The 21,332-nt window shown below is 37.0% G+C and overlaps 1 protein-coding gene across 2 annotated transcripts in view; it reads right to left on the bottom strand.

Annotated features, from left to right (window-relative positions):
• Window positions 1–21,332, bottom strand: part of DSC3 (desmocollin 3) — a 58,645-nt gene that overhangs the window by 18,950 nt on the left and 18,363 nt on the right. For both annotated transcript variants that reach the window (XM_027960712.2, XM_042239202.2), the window contains exons 6-12: window positions 20,348–20,492; window positions 17,161–17,327; window positions 13,509–13,643; window positions 12,937–13,122; window positions 3,998–4,257; window positions 3,746–3,888; window positions 1,849–2,073 (exon numbers count right to left, since the gene is read on the bottom strand). In XM_027960712.2, coding sequence (XP_027816513.2) covers window positions 1,849–2,073; window positions 3,746–3,888; window positions 3,998–4,257; window positions 12,937–13,122; window positions 13,509–13,643; window positions 17,161–17,327; window positions 20,348–20,492 — 1,261 coding nt within the window. The remainder of the gene's footprint in view (window positions 1–1,848; window positions 2,074–3,745; window positions 3,889–3,997; window positions 4,258–12,936; window positions 13,123–13,508; window positions 13,644–17,160; window positions 17,328–20,347; window positions 20,493–21,332) is intronic.

Here is a 21,332-nt window from a genome sequence, read left to right as displayed (position 1 = left end):
CTTGGTTAATAACACCTTCCCTCTGGAAGTAATCTCAATACCAGAAAGCTAATGAACATCCTCCAGGCTAGGTAGGCTCACATCAACATGGATATAGTTATATCCTAACAACACAAATTTCTACAAACTGTAATATTTCCCCCATGATCTTGTTACCTTATTTCAATGATCCATATTATCAACTGACCAAAAACTCCACACACTTTCAATGGCAATGACAATCTTTTGGGTTTTGTAATAAATGAAATGACAAAATACGGCAATGTACTTCCTGGAAATGATCTGTAATGTTTAAGCATTTCTTAAATGCACTGTTAGAGCTATTAAGAACTTCAAAGATTTCTGGCTGTACCTCAGACCCAAAGTTCCCCAGAGGAATGTGAATTACCACTGAGGGTTATTTGGAACTTTTGCAGGATTATATTGTGCCGTAAGCAAAACCTTTCAAATCCCTCTCATCCCTCAAGACCACAAGCTGAGCCATATCTATGTCTCATTCATTCATATTAGTGCAGCAGCCTCTGACTTTTCTTGCCATTCAACTCTGTCCTCTTCAGATTGCCCTCCTAATTGTTATCCCTGTCACTTCTTTAAAGACAAATCCAATACAGCATTGCCTTGCATGCACACTCTCAATTGCGTACCTGCTATCACCAGCCATACAAAGGTCAGTCTGGCTGGTACAGAAGGCCCTTCACCACCAGATTCCATTCTTCCTCCTGCCAAGCTCTCCTACTAAAACCTTCTAAACGCCAATGCTTACTTATTGTCCTGGTACTTTCCTTCTTTTATGCATATTTGTTTATCAAACATTTATTAAGGAGTTGGTATCTACTAAGCACTGGATTAGGTGCTGGAAATACACAGTTGGGTTACAAATGTTCTGAGGAAGTCATGTATTAGAGCAGAAAGGTAAACAGATAATAATAAAACATGAAGATTATATGTAGACAGAATAGGTGGATGGTAGGTTCTTCATAAATATTATGAATTAATACCAAGCTAAGAAGTGGGCAGGCTTCCCTGATGGCTCAGTGGTAAAGAATCTGCCTGCCAAAGCAGCAGATGCAGAGTCAATCCTTCCTTCTCAGGAGGATCCCCTGGAGAAGGAAATGGCAACCCACACCAGTATTCTTGCTTGGGAAATTCCATGGACAGAGGATCCTTGCGAGCTGCAGTCCATGGGGCCACAAAAGAATCAGACATGACTCCGCAACTAATCAACGACAACAAAGAAGTGGGAGGGAGGTATTCTAGGCAGAAGGAACAGCACATGCAACAGTCGAATTGCATGAAAGAGCATAGCATAGTAACAAATCAATAGTGATCTATGGCTGTAACATAGAAAATTGAAGCCTCTAGAAACTACCATTGGACTAGGTTGCGCTGCAGGCTTCAGTGGCTGGTCTCTATCCATAGCCTACCATGTTTCCTTCCAGAACATCACAGAGTGCTTATCCCATATACCCAGATAGCTCATTTCCAGAGTTTGCTTACACTAAAATTTAAGGTGCCCATCTTCTGTTTTTTCTTCATCTTACTGTAGTAACTTCAAAAACACAGCAAAAGCAATTTGTTTTAATAATAAGTTGCCCCATAGTTTAACAAGGATTTTTGTCTTTGTTGTAAATGCAAATTTTGCCTTCATAAAAATTATGAGTTTTGTTTTCATTTTATGTATTAATATAATATATAACACAGGCCCCATACAATATTTGCAAAAGTTAAAGTTAGCCTTCTAAAATCTGTTCTCGAGAACCCATTTTACATTATGCTTCATGTGAATAAAGCAGTAAATACAGCCTCAGTTATTTCAGAGCATACAAATCATTATTTTTCATAAAATACCATTAACTCTGGTGATCGTCCATAGTCTGTTGATTTCTGGAGAAGTGTTTGCCAGGCTGAAGTAAAATGGAGCACCGTTGACGGAACTGTCACGATCAATAGCTGAAATGTCAACATACTCCATGTTTGCTTTGCAAATGACTAGATAATCTTGAAGTATTTCTGGTGGATTGTCATTCACATCCTCAATGCTAACTGCGAGGGTTCCAGTACATGATCTACCATCTAGGAAGAAAGAAAAAAAGCTGAGTGTAGTTCACAGCTTTTTAAGGGAAAAAAAAAAATCAGCTCGATTCTAAATATGCATGGGCTTTTTAATTTTTTTAATTTTATTTATTTATTTATGGCTGTGCCAGGTCTTCATTGCTTGCACGTGGGCTTTCACTAGTTGTGGCAAGCCAAGGCCTCTCTCTAATTGCGGTGCGCGGGCTTCACATTGCACTGGATTCTCTGGCTGCCGAGCATGGACTCTGGGGTACATGGGCTCAGGAGTTGTGGCACACAGACTTAGTTGTCCCACAGCATGTGGGATCTTCCCAGACCAGTCCCCTGCATTGGCAGGCAAATTTGTTTAAAAAAAAAAAAAAAAAAAAAACACTGAGCCACCAGGAAAGCTCCTGGGTTTTTTTAAATAAATAAACTGATAATTAGAGAAAATGGCAAATAAGAAGGTAGATGGATAAATGAAACCTGTAGAGCATCTAAAATGACTACTGTGCTGTTGATAGTATCAGATATAACTGCCCATAAACTTTTTACCAGAATTTTTACCAAAAAGTAAAAATAAATGTCTGAATCTCAAACTCTCTAGTTCCTTGGGTTCCTTTTGGTACAAATGTTAGAAAGAGTAAAGTGACCACAGAAAAGCTTTTCTAATCCTGCTATGCATTTTAACCATCTAGGCAGATTTTTTTTTTAAATATATGATGTCCAGGCTCCCAGACCAGGGATTCTAATTCAGTTGGTCTAAGATAGTGTCTATACCTTGAAATTACTTTTAAACATCCCCAATTATTTTCATAGTTAGCCAGGGTTGAGAAATTCTGGGTTTCCTTAAGGAACAGAATGTAAAGAAAAAATCATTTTGACTCTATAGTCAGCTGAGCTATTTAATGATTTAATTTAAAAAGACATAAAGAGATCTAGAAGAGTCTGGTGAGACCATTTCATCTAGTCCTAGACTTGAGTTTCACCTCTGCCCTCTGACACAGAAACCTATAAGCTTGTAAGATGTTGCCATGCTAGGGGCACAAAGATAAAGAAGGCATGGTTTCATGTCACAGCAGTTTCACCTTGTCTTATGGTTAAAATAAATAGAAACAATCTTTAAAGTAGTTTCTAAGAACTCTATCTACTTGGTGACTCTGATGGTGAAGAATCTGCCTGCAATGCAAGAGACCTGGGTTTGATACCAGGGTTGAGAAAATCCCTTGGAGAAGGGAATGGCTACCCCGTCCAGTATTCTTGCCTAGAGAATCTCATGGATACAGGAGCCTGGTAGGCTACAGTCCACGGGGTCACAAAGAGTAGGACACGACTAAGCGACTAAGACTTCACTTTCAGCACAAGAATATGGGTTTCCCAGGTGACGCAGAGGTAAAGAATCCTCCTGCCAATGCAGGAGACACAAGAGACTCAGGTTCGATTCCTGGGTCAAGAAGATCCCCTGGAGAAGGAAATGGCAACCCACTCCAGTATTCTTGCCTGGAAAATCCCACGGAGAGAGGAGCCTGGCCAGCTACAGTCCATAGCGTCCCAAGAGTAGGATAAGACTGAGCACACACACACACACACACACACACACACACACATAGCACAGGAGTAATTCTGCCCAGAAATAACTGCAGTTTATTCTCTAACTCTTCTGTAACATCCCAAATGAAAACTCGTGTTTTACCTTGATCTATTGCCAGGACGGTAATGTTATACAACTCATTTTTGGGCGTTATAACCTCCCTGTCCAAAGTTTTGGAAGTCTGTACTGAGCCTGAACCATCATTAATGGTGATCCACTCTTTAGGATCATGCAATATTTTGTACCTGTTAATAAAAAATGAAAATGATTTTAGCACTATAAAATGCATTGATATATTAGTGTCTCAATCATTACAAATACATTGTAAGTATGTGGTTATAGATTTCTTTGTACCTTAAACCACTGGAACTTTTACTTTCAGGGTCATATGCCTCATAGCCATTGATCTTTGAACCCACTGCGGAGTTTTCTTTAATCTGTATATACTGGACTTCAGGGCGGCATTCAGGCCCTTCATCCTGATCCTTCACATGAACTGTAACCACAGCTCTGTTCATGGTTGTCATCCTGAGTGCAACATCTCTAGTAAATGGAGCTTCATTGGTCACTCCAATTTCCAGGACCACTTGATGGTTTTCTTCATAATCCAGTGGCTTTCAAAAAAGAAAAGGACAAGTATATCAACATCAGTGTAAAATACATTAGGTATTTCAAATAACAAGTGAACTTTTGTCACTATGAACAGTGCTGCATAAATTCTGTGCTCCCATTTAGCCAATATTGACTTTCATCCTTCGCTAAACAGAGAGGTAATTTTTCACTATGATTTTAGCAAAAGAGGCCTGAAAATTGTGGAATCCAATTCCTAAAATATTTCTATAGCTCATTCTTACAAAGGGAAAATATTCTGAACCTGAAGATAATACAAAAACAAGACAGAATTCTGGCCTTGTTTAGAAGACGAACTTAAGGGTCATGTGACTCATGGAGAATGTTCAACTTACTATTAATATTTTCCACTGACAAGGGCTCTTATAAAATTAGATGTTGACTTGAAACTGAAATGGTGCAGTGATTTTATCTCTGATAGAAACCATATTTCAAATGCATGTTTGAATTGTCCTGTAAGGCATACAACCAAGCAATCTTTATTTAAGCTTTTCCTTCTATCAAAATCCACACAGGTTCTCATTTCTTCTTAGAAATCTGCTTTGGCTTTTTGCCAATTCCTTCTTTGTTGAATAAAATTTTTACCCCTGTTCATCATCTACTTGCATGAAAATTTTTTGTTTGACAATTTGAGAATTATACTTTGGTATCCCTTGTAGTTTATCCAAAGAAATTCTCACAGTGAAAATGCAGAGGAGGTGGTGCTTGCAGTAAAGAACTCACCTGCCAATGCAGGAGATGTAAGAGACACAGGTTCAATCCCTGTGTTGGAAAGATCCCTTGGAAGAGGGCATGGCAACCCACTCTAGTATTCTTGCATGCAGAATCACATGGACAGAGGAGCCTGGCGGGCTATGTTCCATAGGGTGGCAAAAGAGTCAGACGCAAATGAAGCAACTTAGCATGCACACACCCAAGAAAAATATATGCGCTAATTGGCACTATTATTATCATCATCCCCATTTTACAAAGCAGGAAAAAGAGAAGAGGAGATAAATTGGTTTTCCCATGGCCAAAAGAAACTCTTGCGCTAGAGTTTGAAGCCATGTAGTCTGGTTTAAGTCAGTATTCCTAACCACACGACTACAATTATGCTTAATTGATTCACCAGCCTCTGAAATCTTTTGAGCCAATTCTTTAATTACAGCTGATTTTTATACAGCAAATCAAGCTAAATCTAGAAAACACTATTTTACTGTACTGAAAAACTAAAGCATTTTCTTTTTTATTGAGGTATAGCTGATTTATAGTGTTGTATTAATTTCTGCTATACAGCAAAGTGATTCAGTTATACATATATATTGTTTTTTATATTCTTTTCCACAATGGTTTATCTCAGAATGTTGAATATTATTCCCTGTTTTATACAGTAAGACCTTGTTGTTTATCCATTCTGTATGTAATAATTTGCATCTACTAACCTCAAACTCCCAGTCCATCTTTCCTCTTCTCCTCCTCCCCCCTGGCAATCACGTTTGTTCTCTACATTAGAACAATTTTTCTTTGATTCTTTTTCTGCTTATTAAATAATCACTGGCTAAATATTAAACAAAAGCAAAACTGAAGAGCAAAATTTTTCATTTAAACCTTTCTCCACATCTGAGTATTATCAAGTTGAGGTACTAATGTGCTGTGCTTTGTTGCTTCAGTCATGTCCGGCTCTTTGTGACACTATGGACCATAGCCCACCAGGCTTCTCTGTCTTTTACATCTCCTGGATTGGCAGGCAGGTTCTTTACCACTAGCACCACCTGGGAAGCATACTAATACTAGTCCAATAAGAAGTCAAAAAAATTTCTGAATCTTAGAATCTGCAAAATGCATGTGAAACTCTTTTTGACTCTTTTATTAAAAGCTCAGAAAATGTATCACTAAGAGAGAAAAAGGATTGATGTCTATTTATTTGTTGCTAATGAACACTATCTCACAAATTACATGCATTGCTATGGTCATGCTGAGAGTTAGAGCATCTGCTAGTGATGAGAAATGGATAGAAATTTAGAAAACAGCTGCTGCCCTGGAAAAAGTGCAGTTTGTTTGATCTAGAGTCACTTGCTATAAGCCCTAGAGTTTCTTTATGTAATTTTTAAGGCTCAAGCTAGATATTGCCTTAGTGGTTTAAACTCTCCAAAATTAGAAATCTGGTGAGATGAAACAATGATTATTGAAGAATTATGAATTCTCCTCAACCACAGGGTATCTTTTTGTTTCATCAACAGAAAAAAACTGTCCAAAAATATTCCATAATATCCCTTACCTGCACTAAGATGCTAACAACTCCCTAGAAAATGTAATGTGAAGATGGAACTAAAGATGCTCTATGTTAAAATGACCAAGGGGAAAAAGTCACAAAGTTGAAAGAATAACAGTGAATATTAGTATTAAATATTTTATTAAAACAACTATAATTCAGCTGGGAAAAATATGACCAAGCAGTAGAAGGGGGCAACAGAGGATAAAATGGTTGGATGGCATCACTGACTAAATGGACATGAGTTTGAGTCAACTCCGGGAGACAGTGAAGGACAGGGAAGCCTGGCATGTAGTTCATGGTGTCACAAAGAGTCAGACATGACTTAGCCAATGAACAACAACAAGGTGGAATCAAAGAAACATAGACTCAGATTTTGTCTCTACTACATCCAAGCTGTGTCACTTTGTGTAGGTTTCTTAATGTATCTGAGACTAAGTTTTCTCTTCTGTACAGTTCTCAGAATGACATTTAACACTAGTGCACACAGTAAGTGCTTTAAACTACAAGACAATTTTCTTTCTTGTTCTGGGTTAAGAACACAAAACCAAGGGTCTTTCCAGAAAGACCTTTTTCTGCCCTCATAACATGGATCCTAGGATGTCGTAGTGCAACCAACAGTACAATATATAGAACAAAGAGTATGTTTATTCAGTGCTGTTTGAGGTAATACTATATCTCATCTTCGATATCACCTTTTAAAAAGATCAACTACACCCAGGCTTATATTCAAAAGAGAAAGAGTGAGAACACTATGATCTAATAAATTATATCATTTAACTATTGTTAAAGGAATTGGAAATATTTATCCTAGACAGGGTAAGTCTCAAAGGACATAAAAGCCTTTTCAAAGCATTACACCTGTTCTGTAAAGCATTAGATATAAAACCTGGTCCAAGACATGGGTTACAGGGAGAATAATTTAGACACAGTATAAATAAGACCTTCTGAGGATCAGAGCTCTCCAGACATGGAGTAAGCTACCAGTGGAGATGTCAAGATCCTTAATAATTGAGAATGTTCAAGCATAAGTAGGTGCCTAATAACTGATAACAAAATTATAGAAGAAAGACAGCATAAAAGCAGAACTGCTGGACTAAATAGATTAAGTTCTCTTACAACTTGTAAAGTGTATAATCTGAAACCATTTAATTGATTAAACCACTAATTGATTAAAACTTAACTTGCCTCTTCAATATTCACAAATCAATGTGATATATCACAACAAATTGAAAGATAAAAATCATATGATTATCTCAATAGATGCTGAGAAAGCTTTTGACAAAATTCAACATCCATTTATGATATAAAAAAAAAACCCTCAGAAAACAGGCATAAAAGAACATACCTCAACATAATAAAAGCCATATGCGATAAACCTGTAGCAAACATTATCCTTAATGGTGAAAAATTGAAAGCATTTCCCCTAAAGTCAGGAACAAGACAAGGATGCCCACTCTCACCACTACTATTCAACACAGTTTTGGAAGTTTTAGCCACAGCAATCAGAGAAGAAAAAGAAATAAAAGGAAGCCATATTGGAAAAGAAGAAGTAAAACTCTCACTGTTTGCAGATGACATGATCCTCTACATAGAAAACCCTAAAGACTCCACCAGAAAATTACTAGAGCTCATCAATGAATATAGTAAAGTTGCAGGATATAAAATTAACACACAGAAATCCCTTGCATTCCTATACACTAACAATGAAAAAACAGAAAGAGAAATTAAGGAAACAATTGCATTCACCATTGCAATGAAAAGAATAAAATACTTAGGAATGAAGCTACCTAAAGAAACAAAAGACTGATATATAGAAAACTATAAAACATTGATGAAAGAAATCAGATATGACACAAATAGATGGAGAAACATACCATGTTCATGGATTGGAAGAATCAATATAGTGAAAATGAGTATACTACCCAAAGCAATCTATAGATTCAATGCAATCCCTATCAAGCTACCAATGGTATTTTTCAGAGAACTAGAACAAATAATTTCACAATTTGTATGAAAATACAAAAAAACCTCGAATAGCCAAAACAATCTTGAGAAAGAAGAATCGAACTGGAGGAATCAACCTGCATGATTTCAGGCTCTACTACAAACCTACAGTCATCAAGACAGTATGGTACTGGCACAAAGACAGAAATATAGAGCAATGGAATAAAATAGAAAGCTCAGAGATAAATCCACACACCTGTGGACACCTTATCTTTGACAAAGGAGGCAAGAATACACAATGGAGAAAAGACAATCTCTTTAACAAGTGGTGCTGGGAAAACTGGTCAACCACTTGTAAAAGAATGAAACTAGAACACTTTCTAACACCATACACAAAAATAAACTCAAACTGGATCAAAGATCTAAATGTAAGACCAGAAACTATAAAACTCCTAGAAGAAAACATACGCAAAACACTCTCTGATGTAAATCATAGCAGGATCCTCTATGACCCACCTCCCAGAGTAATGGAAATAAAAGCAAAAATAAACAAATGGGGGGACCTAATAAAAATTAAAAGCTTTTGCACAATGAAGGAAACTATAAGCAAGGTGAAAAGACAGACTTCAGAATGGGAGAAAATAGCAAATGAAGCAACTGACAAAGAATTAATCTCAAAAATATACAAGCAACTCCTGCAGCTCAATTCCAGAAAAATAAGCAACCCAATCAAAAAATGGGCCAAAGAAGAAGACATACAGATGGTTAACAAACACCATGAAAAGATGCTCAACATCACTCATTATCAGAGAAATGCAAATCAAAACCACAATGAGATACCATCTCACGCCAGTCAGAATGGCTGCTATCAAAAAGTCTACAAACAATCCAACAACACATTAAAAAGATCATACACCATGACCAAGTGGGCTTTATCCCAGGGATGCAAGGATTCTTCAATATCCGCAAATCAATCAATGTAATTCACCACATTAACAAGTTGAAAAATAAAAACCATATGATTATCTCAATAGATGCAGAGAAGGCCTTTGACAAAATTCAACATCCATTTATGATAAAAACTCTCCAGAAAGCAGGAATAGAAGGAACATACCTCAACATAATAAAAGCTATCTATGACAAACCCACAGCAAACATTATCCTCAATGGTGAAAAATTGAAAGCATTTCCCCTAAAGTCAGGAACAAGACAAGGGTGTCCACTTTCACCGCTACTATTCAACATAGTTCTGGAAGTTTTGGCCACAGCAATCAGAGCAGAAAAAGAAATAAAAGGAATCCAAATTGGAAAAGAAGAAGTAAAACTCTCACTGTTTGCAGATGACATGATCCTCTACATGGAAAACCCTAAAGACTCCACCAGAAAATTACTAGAGCTCATCAATGAATATAGTAAAGTTGCAGGATATAAAATCAACACACAGAAATCCCTTGCATTCCTATACACGAATAATGAGAAAGTAGAAAAGAAATTAAGGAAACAATTCCATTCACCATTGCAACGAAAAGAATAAAATACTTAGGAATATATCTACCTAAAGAAACTAAAGACCTATATATAGAAAACTATAAAACACTGATGAAAGAAATCAAAGAGGACACTAATAGATGGAGAAATATACCATGTTCATGGATTGGAAGAATCAATATAGTGAAAATGAGTATACTACCCAAAGCAATTTACAAATTCAATGCAATCCCTATCAAGCTACCAGCCATATTTTTCACAGAACTAGAACAAATAATTTCAAGATTTATATGGAAATACAAAAACCTCGAATTGCCAAAGCAATCTTGAGAAAGAAGAATGGAACTGGAGGAATCAACCTGCCTGACTTCAGGCTCTACTACAAAGCCACAGTCATCAAAACAGTATGGTACTGGCACAAAGACAGAAATATAGATTAATGGAACAAAATAGAAAGCCCAGAGATAAGTCCATACACATATGGACACCTTATCTTTGACAAAGGAGGCAAGAATATACAATGGAGGAAAGACAATCTCTTTAACAAGTGGTGCTGGGAAAACTGGTCAACCACTTGTAAAAGAATGAAACTAGATCACTTTCTAACACCGCACACAAAAATAAACTCAAAATGGATTAAAGATCTAAATGTAAGACCAGAAACTATAAAACTCCTAGAGGAGAACATAGGCAAAACACTCTCAGACATAAATCACAGCAGGATCCTCTATGATCCACCTCCCAGAATTCTGGAAATAAAAGCAAAAATAAACAAATGGGATCTAATTAAAATTAAAAGCTTCTGCACAACAAAGGAAAATATAAGCAAGGTGAAAAGACAGCCTTCTGAATGGGAGAAAATAATAGCAAATGAAGCAACTGACAAACAACTAATCTCAAAAATATACAAGCAACTTATGCAGCTCAATTCCAGAAAAATAAACGACCCAATCAAAAAATGGGCCAAAGAACTAAATAGACATTTCTCCAAAGAAGACATACGGATGGCTAACAAACACATGAAAAGATGCTCAACATCACTCATTATTAGAGAAATGCAAATCAAAACTACAATGAGGTACCACTTCACACCAGTCAGAATGGCTGCGATCCAAAAATCTGCAAGCAATAAATGCTGGAGAGGGTGTGGAGAAAGGGAACCCTCCTACACTGTTGGTGGGAATGCAAACTAGTACAGCCACTATGGAGAACAGTGTGGAGATTCCTTAAAAATTGCAAATAGAACTACCTTATGACCCAGCAATCCCACTTCTGGGCATACACACCGAGGAAACCAGAATGGAAAGAGACACATGTACCCCAATGTTCATCGCAGCACTGTTTATAATAGCCAGGACATGGAAACAACCTAGATGTCCATCAGCAGATGAATGGATAAGAAAGCTGTGGTGCATATACACAATGGAGTATTACTCAGCCGTTAAAAAGAATTCATTTGAATCAGTTCTGATGAGATGGATGAAACTGGAGCCGATTATACAGAGTGAAGTAAGCCAGAAAGAAAAACACCAATACAGTATACTAACACATATATATGGAATTTAGGAAGATGGCAATGACGACCCTGTATGCAAGACAGGAAAAAAGACACAGATGTGTATAACGGACTTTTGGACTCAGAGGGAGAGGGAGAGGGTGGGATGATTTGGGAGAATGGCATTGAAACATGTATACTATCATGTAAGAATTGAATCGCCAGTCTATGTCTGATGCAGGATACAGCATGCTTGGGGCTGGTGCATGGGGATGACCCAGAGAGATGTTGTGGGGAGGGAGGTGGGAGGGGGGTTCATGTTTGGGAACGCATGTAAGAATTAAAGATTTTAAAATTTAAAAAATAAAAAACTAAAAAAATAAAAATTAAAAAAAAAAGTCTACAAACAATAAATGCTGGAGAGGGTGTGGTGAAAAAGGAACCCTATTACACTGCTGGTGGGAATGCAAACTAGTACAGCCACTATGCATTGGAAAAGACTCTGATGCTGGGAGGGATTGGGGGCAGGAGGAAAATGGGACAACAGATGATGAGATGGCTGGATGGCATCACCAACTCGATGGACATGAGTTTGAGTGACCTCCGGGAGATGGCGATGGACAGGGAGGCCTGGTGTGCTGCTATTCATGGGGTTGCAAAGAGTTGGACATGACTGAGTGACTGAACTGAACTGAACAGCCACTATGGAGAACAGTGTGGAGATTCCTTAAAAAACTGAAAATAGAACTTCCATATGACCCAGTAATCCCACTGCTGGGCATACACACCAAGGAAACCAAAGTTGAAAGAGACACGTGTACTCCAATGTTCATCGCAACACTGTTTACAATAGCCAGGACATGGAAGCAATCCAGATGTCCATCAGCAGATGAATGGATAAGAATGTTGTGGTACATATACACAATGGAACATTACTCAACTATTAAAAAGAATGCATTTGAATCAGTTCTAATGAGGTGGATAACACTGGAGCCTATTATACAGAGTGAAGTAAGTCAGAAAGAAAAACACCAGTACAGTATATTAATGCAAATACATATGGAATTTAGAAAGATGGTAACAATGACCCTATATGTGAGACAGCAAAGAGACACAGATGTAAAGAACAGTCTTTTGGACTCTGTGGGAGAAGGCGAGAGTGGGATGATTTGAGAGAATAGCACTGAAACATGTATAATATTATATGTGAAACAGATCGCCATCTAGGTTTGATGCATGAGACAGGGCACTCAGGGCTGGTGCAATGGGATGACCCTGAGGGATGGGATGTTGGGGGAGGTGGCAGGGGGGCTCAGGATGGGGAACACATGTACACCCATGGCTGATTCATATGAATGTATGGCAAAAACCATCACAATATTGTAAAGTAATTAGCCTCCAATTAAAATAAATTAATTTTAAAAAATAAAAGCAAAAGAAAAAAAACTTGCCAAATTGTCAGTTACTCATTATTTACTATACCTTTACAACAGACAAAACACCTTCATTAGTTGCTTTGTCTGTACTGATTTTGAAATGTCCATTTTCATTGCCCTTTAAAATAGTAAAATTGGCTCTCCAATTGGCAGTGTTAATCAAATCCTTATCTTCTATAGGTATTCTTAGAATTTCCACATTGACCATGTTTTCCTCGACTGATGCTTCATACTGAAACAGAGAGAACTCATTAAAACCGTATCTTATAAGGGAAACTTCTACAAAGAAAGTAAAACATGTCTTTCACTCCAAAAGTACTTGTTCTTAAAGCTTTTGCCTAGATTATTTCAAAACATGAATCATGAAAACATTGTTTTATTAAGGGTTACTTTTACATGAATGAAGAACTTTGATACAAATGAAGACTAATACCATAGCCTTTAACAAAAGAAAGATAGTATAAATACCAATATGAATAAATAAAAGAGATTTATATGCCATCTGTTTCATTTTTTTTATAAAATAAGCATAGATACTTTGAAGAATGATAAATACTTTATTAATTCAGATTAAATTAAAAACAGCAATAGAAATCAATTTTGATATTATCTACTTACAGCATTTTGTCTGAAAGTGGGCAAATTGTCATTTGAATCTTTAACTGTTATGATGCAAGTTGCTGTGCTCATCAATCCAAAAAACTGGCCATCCATATCTTGTACTTTCATTATCAATGAGTATTTGTCTGCAACCTGAAAACAAAGGAAATATGTAATTAGTTTTGAAAACCTTTGTTTAGATGTATAAAGGAAACCACAGTGGCACACACTTCTATTATGTGTATCCAAGCTTTTACTTGACTTCCCTATTTGTATACACCCAAAAGCATGGTAGACAGGAAGAAAGCTGAAAGTAGGCAGAGCTTCAGTGACAAAGATCCATAGTAAGAAAGTAGATTTACATTTTAGGTTGCAGGTAATAGAAGGTTTTATGGGAGTCATATGGGGAGTAAAAAATAGGAACATTTGAGTTTTAGAAAGAATGTTTTTAAAGAAGGTTGAGCATAATTGGGAGTGAACTGAGCTGGAATTCCAAGGAACCTGTTGAAGCCTCCTGAAACAGTCAAAAGCTGGGGCATTAGCAATAAGGACAAAAAGCAAGGGTGATAGGAAAGTTATTTATAAGTCAAAATGCAGTTTGACTTGAGAACAGATTGTATGCATAGTTACGAAAGAAAGAGGGGCTGAGGATGCTGCTCTGGGGTCCTACTTAGATAGATGGGCAGACAGAGGTATCACCAGCCAATACAGGAAGACAGTGATTCCTTGAGGAGGAAAGTACTGGCAAGGTTGGCAAGGAGGAGTGAAAAAAATGAGTTTTTCCTGGTGTATATTGAATTCTATATTCCTGTGGGAAATCTAATGGAAGCAGAGTGGCTTCCCTGACGGCTCAGTGGTAAAGAATATGCTTGTAATGCAAGAGACTCAGGAGATCCAGGTTCGATCCCTGGGTCAGGAAGATCCCCTAGAGGAAATGGCAACCCACTCCAGTATTCTTGCCTGGAGAATCCCACGGACAGAGGAGGCTGGTGGGCTACAGTCCAAAGGATCACAAAGAGTCTGACATGAGTGAGTGCGCACACACACACACACACACACACACACACACACACACACACGGGAAGTCTAAGCAGAAAGGTCCAGAAGACAGCTGAATAGATAGACTTATACTTAAGGGAAGCTCAAGGACTGAAATACCAATCTTGGGGTCAGCAGTAGCTGGAGAGTGATTGAAATTATGGCAAGAATCAAATTTCCAGGGAAAGAGTGAGTGAAAGTCGCTCAGTCATATCAGACTCATTGCAACGCCATGGGCTGTACAGTCTATGGAATTCTCCAGGCCAGAATACTGGAGTGGGTAGCCTTTCCCTTCTCCAGGGGATCTTCATAATCCAGGAATCGAACCCAGATCTCCTGAATTGCAGGTGGATTCTTTACCAGCTGAGCCACAAGGGAAGCCCAAGACTACTGAAGTGGGTAACCTATCCCTTCTCCAGAGGATCTTCCTGTCCCAGGAATCGAACCAGGGTCTCCTGCATTGCAGGTGGATTATTTACCAACTGAGTTATCAGGGGAGAGAATAAAGGATGAGAAAAGCAGAGGATGTAAGGAACACTAGTATTTCATGCTTAGGAGAAGTAAGAAGAATAAGCAAAGGACAGATGCTCAAAACAAAAGATCAGGGAAGCAGGAGGAGAACCAGAAATCCAAGAGAAGAGAGTTTTCATAATTGCCAGTAATAGAGCTTTAATAATTAACCACTGGATTAGGCAGTTAGGTGATCACTGTTGACCTCTGAGATTGGAGTTTGCAGATAGTGTGCTGATGCTGAAATGGACTCACTGGTTTGTGGCACAATCACCCCTGTTGCCTTCTCTTCATTTTACTCTTCTTTAGCCACTCCTCTTGTTCTTTTATTTTTCATCATTTTCTATTTCCCTCTATCCCTTCCTTGGTCTTTATTTTACTCATCCTTCTTTTACAGTGGAAACTAACATTCCCATCCCAAACTATTCCTTCCAAAAGCTCTGGAACTCTCTGAGATCCTCCTCTAAATGAAGTTTCTTCATTTCCCTTTTTCATTTCTTTACTTCCTGCATTGTCCCCTACAACACATTTCATGGTTGTTACCCACAAAATCCCATTCGATTTTTTTTTATCAAGTGAGCAAATCTGGGGTTTGATCCCAAATCTGTATCTTACAAGCTGTGTAACCCTAATTTATTCATTTACTCTAAGTCTCATTTGTCAATATTGAAAAATTAGGAAAAATCCTTGTTTTCACTTGATTACCACATCCCACAGATACAAAAATATATTCATATAATTCCCTTCAAACATTCCCATTTGTTATGACCATTGTGTGTTTTATCACATAGAATGTCACTATCCCACAAAAATAAAAATAATAATAAATAAAAGCTTTGTAATTTTTTTATTCTTTTTGATATGTTCTCACCTCCTTCCCTTTTGCTCTGGGATCAAATACCATTGATTTCTGTTTTAATATCTCTCCCAGTTATATCGATCCTTCCATTTATGTTATTCTAGTTTTAGTAGGTACCACTGAAGTGTTCTAATAAAGCTTCTTTGTACATGTGAAACTGATTGATCTGCTTTGGTCAATAATGCAAGACTCTGGATTAAATATGGGCTGATGAAATGTATAAGACCAACAATGAAAGATCAGAAAATACAGTGCAGTAATTTGACCAGGGCAAGTCAATCCATCCTTCTGACTGTCACCTTTCTCCTCCATAGAGCGGATGTAATCCCTACATAATCCAACAAGGAAATTATCAAGATGAATTAAAATTATGCATAAAGAATTTGAGCATCAAGTGCTATACACATAACAATATGCTATTAATATCATCCAAATAGTGCTGCAAATTTTTGACAATCCATCTACTTTATCTTAACTAATCTTTTCCTGATTAAAAGTTGGGTTTTTTTCTGTTGTTGTTTAGTCATTAAGTCATGTCTGACTCTTTGCAACCCCATGGACTGTAGCTTGCCAGGTTACTCTGTCCAGGAAGAACACTGGAGTGGGTTGCCATTTCCTTCTCCAAGTACATATCTATAATAACAGGATAGGGATCAGGGTATAATCTATACTCATGGAACAAGCAAAACTAATTGTCCTACATGAGAACTGAGCTGGAACACTGAGCTAGAACCAACTAGTCATACACAAGAACTAAAACAATATTCAATAATATCAACTTTCATAAGTAATATCTTTTTTCTCACTCCCAAATACTAATTGATTTTTACTTCTATCTCTCATGGTTTCTCTTATATAAGGAAATAGAAATCATATTATAACAAGTCTTAATAATATAGCCAGGAATTCTTATTGTCTTATGCCTAAGTAAAATAAAATGAGAAACTCTTAATCCTCCAGCTTCTCAGGTAGCTCAGTGGTAAAGAATCCACCTGCCAATACAGGAGACACGGGGGATGTAGGTTCAATCCCTGGGTCGGGAAGATCCCCTGGAGTAGGAAATGGCTACCCACTCCAGTATTCTTGCCTAGAAAATCCCATGGACTGAGGAGCCTGGTGGACTACAGTCCATGGGGTCACAAAGAGTCAGACATGACTGGGCATGCACACATGCCTAATCCATAGGATAGCAAATTATAGTAAATTGGAGGTAGTGGGTTCAACCTCCAGTAAAATAACAAATCTGTAGATTGTGAAAGTTACCTCTCTGTCCAAATAATGAGAGACTGTGGTGATCACACCTGTGCTGGGATGCACAGAAAACAGCCCAGGTGATCTCGGTGTCTGCTCCAAAATGCTGTACTTCAGGCGCGTGTGCATCGTGTCTGGTTCATCTCTGTCCGTGGCACAAACCACTCCCACAGTAGTACCTACATGTTTGGGTTTTTTTTTAAGAAAAAAGGAGTCTTTTCAGAACTGCAAAATATGTTTAGGCATAGCTACACTTCTCAAAGTCTAACATTGACAGTGGAAACCTTATTTAAGTTGTATTTCTTACCAGCAATATTCCGTCTTTACATAGTACTGGTGAAGATGACTTCAAATTTATAACATGAAAAACTTTAATGCTAAGAATCAAGATTTACTTTGTCCACAGTTTAAACTATTTGAAAGTAAATTTACTAAAAAACATATAAATAGCATCCAAGAATAATTTCAACACGTATTCCCACATATTGAAATATGGAGAGATAAACCATATCTCTAAAGTAAATCAGATTTTTCAAAATCAAAGTTTTGATTAATAATTAATCGAGACTGACTTGGAATATAATTGGATAGATGATCATGTTGACCTTTCACATCTCAGTCTCTCCTTTCTACAATTTTCTTTTTGCTAATTCTTGACTTGCCTCATTCTTTCACCAGATTAGTATCCAAACCCCATTGCTGCCAGCCCCACATTACCTTATTTCATACTATTTACTATTTAGGGAGAATTTAAGTCAACTGTTGCTTCAGTTGGAGCTACTGGTATTTTTCATCAGTATGGAAAGTATGAATATTGCTCTGGTAAAAGATTTCAGGTATCAAAGAGGACATACATATGGCATTTTAAAGTGTAAAAAGAGTGTTCCCATGAAATTATAATACATAAATCCACTTCACCTATAGCCCTGTATGTGAGGCTGGCCTGAGGAACAATATATAGACACATACAATCATATACATGATACGTATGTTCATTGAAATTTTATATTTGAGGAAATAAAAGCAAGTAAAAGTATTAGTGCAAAGAAGTATTAATTTTTAATAATTTTGTCATTATATTTTTAAACCTTATATATGTGTATGTATTTGTGCTTAAATATACATATATATATACACATATATATACATATATATATATGTATCCTGCCAGGCTCCTCTGTCCATGGAATTCTCCAGGCAAGAATACTGGAATGGGTTGCCATTTCCTTCTCCAGTATGTATATAAATATAGATATAAATTTGTAGAGAATGTCCAAATACATATTTATAACTAACAAAAAGATTTTTGCAGTGGATCAGTATGAAGACATGAAGTAATAATCTTATCATAAGAAAATAAATTATCTTCTCATAGAAAACTATTTATAAGCTTTGTAATATAAATTTTCTTTCTACAATTTCACTGACAGGAAGACATAAACACTATTTTAATTCTCTGGATATAGAACACCTTTACTTATTACATAAAATCATCCTAAAATCTTGACTTGAAAATTCTTTTCCACAAGTGTATACTTCAGTATTAGCTGAGCATCCTTTGCCCAAAGCATGTGTGTGTGAAATAAATTCAAGGAACACCTTTAGACTAATACAGCTTTAACTTGGTCTGAACCTACTGGTGTGAGATGCTTAAAGCATCCTGGGTTAATCTGGGCATCAAAGTATTCTCAATTTTTCTCTGTTACTACCAAAGAGAGAGAATGCTAGAGAAAAAATCTAAGATCAATAATCCCTCTTTGAAAATAGAAAAATGTAAAAAAGTCATAGACTTGTGAGGTTAAAAACATTTTAAATCATCTAACATAATTAAACTCATTCTATAGATCAGAGAACTCAAAGGAACTTCAGTGAGTTCTCACAGTGAAATAATAACAGACCCTGAATCAAAAACTAGGCTTCCTAAACTCCAAATCAACTATTTTTATTTTTTTAATTGTACCATGTGAGTACTAAGGAGGTTAACATCTATGACACTAAATTATCAAAGCAAAATATAAAAAGAAAGAGCAGCTGTAAGAATCCAGTGAAGATGTAAATAAATATACAAGAAACATTAATAAGCAAGTTAGTAAAGTTTCCTTTATGGTTCAGCTCGCTTCCTTTCAACTTTATTGCAAGAGGTAATTCTCTGCTGGCTCTACAATAAGGAATCTGCCTGCAGTGCAGGAGACACAGGAGACGTGGGTTCAATCCCTGAGTCGGGAAGATCCCCAGGAGGAGGAAATGGCAACCCATTCCAGTTTTGCCTGAGGAATCTCATGAACAGAGGAGCCTGGCGGGCTGCAGTCCAAAGAATTGCAGAGTTGAACACAGCCAAGCAACAACAAATACACGAACAACAATTTTTCACATTTCAAGTCTAGAAGACATCAAGAATGCCACATTTAAGGACGAACTAAAGTGAAACATATGGTTTTTCCTCATGTGAGAGCAGGTGTTTAGGATGGAGAACATGTGATGCACGTTTCTTTACAGTTATTTCAGTATTCACTCTAAATTGGGAGTAGTCAAACAGTACTTTAAAGAGAAGAGATAAATAAGAGCTTTAAAAAATTGTATGCTCAGTGGATGTCATTCAACACCTTCCTACATAAAACCTAATAAAAATATCTACACTGATTTTAGTTTTATTAGAGTCTACACTGCATATCCTCCCTTGGAGCTGAGGATAATGATAAACCTACATAATAATAAAATGAAATGAAGTATAAAAGCAAAATATGGTACAAAGCTTGAATAACTGTTATCTCCCTTTGTAATTCATTGGTATTCCGGCAACACCACAAACTCCTATGTTGCTGTTGTTTAGTCGCTGTCATTTTCAACTCTTTTGCAATCCCATGGCTCTCTCTATGAGACTTTCCTGGTAAGAATCCTGGAATGGGGTGCCATTTCCTTCTCCAGGGCATCTTCCTGACCCAGGGATCAAACTCACATCTTCTGCTTGGCAGGTGGATTCAGTACCACTGAGCCACCTAGGAAGCCTATAATATCAAACTCCTGCAATACCTTGTAAATTACACATTGATTGAATCTGGTGGGATTATATGCATCCAACTAAGTAGATATGAGTCCAGTGTCATCTCACAATGATGTGGCATTGAGCAAAAACTCAATCTCTCAAACAATGTATATAAACATTTAATACAGCATATTTTGCTCTTCAGTGTTGTCTTACCAATTCTACTGCTTTCTGGAACTTCAAAATTATAAATTGCTTCTGTGAAAATGGGATAGTTGTCATTTTCATCCTCCACTCTGATGGGCAGTGGAAGAGGGAAGTCTGCTGAATATCCGTCTGCAGTTGACGCGTAAGCAATCAGCTGTAAAACAGTGAAAAGCAAACTGAACAGTCCATTTTGAAAGATTCCAGCAAGGAAAAATTCTATGCTTTATCTACTAACTTCTCTGCAAATCTTTTCAGTAATAAATCATTCTAAAAATTTCTATTTAATACTTCTTTAGTTATCAAAGCATTGAAGGTAGAAAGACTATCACTGTTAATATTATAGTTCAGAGTACTCAGTGTTTGGTAGAAGTGGCTACACTTCAAATAAATCCTAGATCAGAATACAGTGTGTCAGAGAATACAGCGTGTCAGGCCATTAGACTAAGGAATTAAATGTGAATATAGCAGGGTGGATTATAGTCCTTATTCTCCCCATAATCATAAAATCATATAGGGAGAAACAAGTCACTTCACTGCAGTGGGGAAAATCCAAACTACATCATCTAAATAAAGCAAAGATTACCAAATTTTGTCACTACTAAGCTCCTTTATTATTTTACCTCATAGATCACATATTTGTAAGAGGTTTTCTCACAAAACCACTACATTTACTTCTGCGTTACTGGTTAACCAAAAGCAGTGTAAAGTCAGATAGAATATATTTCTCTTTAGCATGTGACTATAACACTGAGCTGAAAAATTTCCAGCCAAAAGCAAAGTGTCACATGGTGACCATCAGTCATGTTTTACTTACCTAGCACCTCTTCCTTTTTCTTTTAGGAAGAGAAGCCCTCTTTTCTATGGAGAATCAGCTCCCCTGAACCACAGGAATAATTACATAACCCCAGAGCATTTATTATATCATGCTGAAAATTGTCTGAATTATTACACTGAAAATTAAGTGACTTATTCCTCATTGATTCCTCCACTCCAG

The sequence above is a fragment of the Ovis aries genome, chromosome 23, assembly GCF_016772045.2.
Source record: "Ovis aries strain OAR_USU_Benz2616 breed Rambouillet chromosome 23, ARS-UI_Ramb_v3.0, whole genome shotgun sequence".
NCBI classification, from domain to species: Eukaryota; Metazoa; Chordata; class Mammalia; order Artiodactyla; family Bovidae; genus Ovis; species Ovis aries.
Note: the sequence above shows the minus strand (reverse complement) of the source record. Positions and strands in the feature narration are given on the sequence as shown.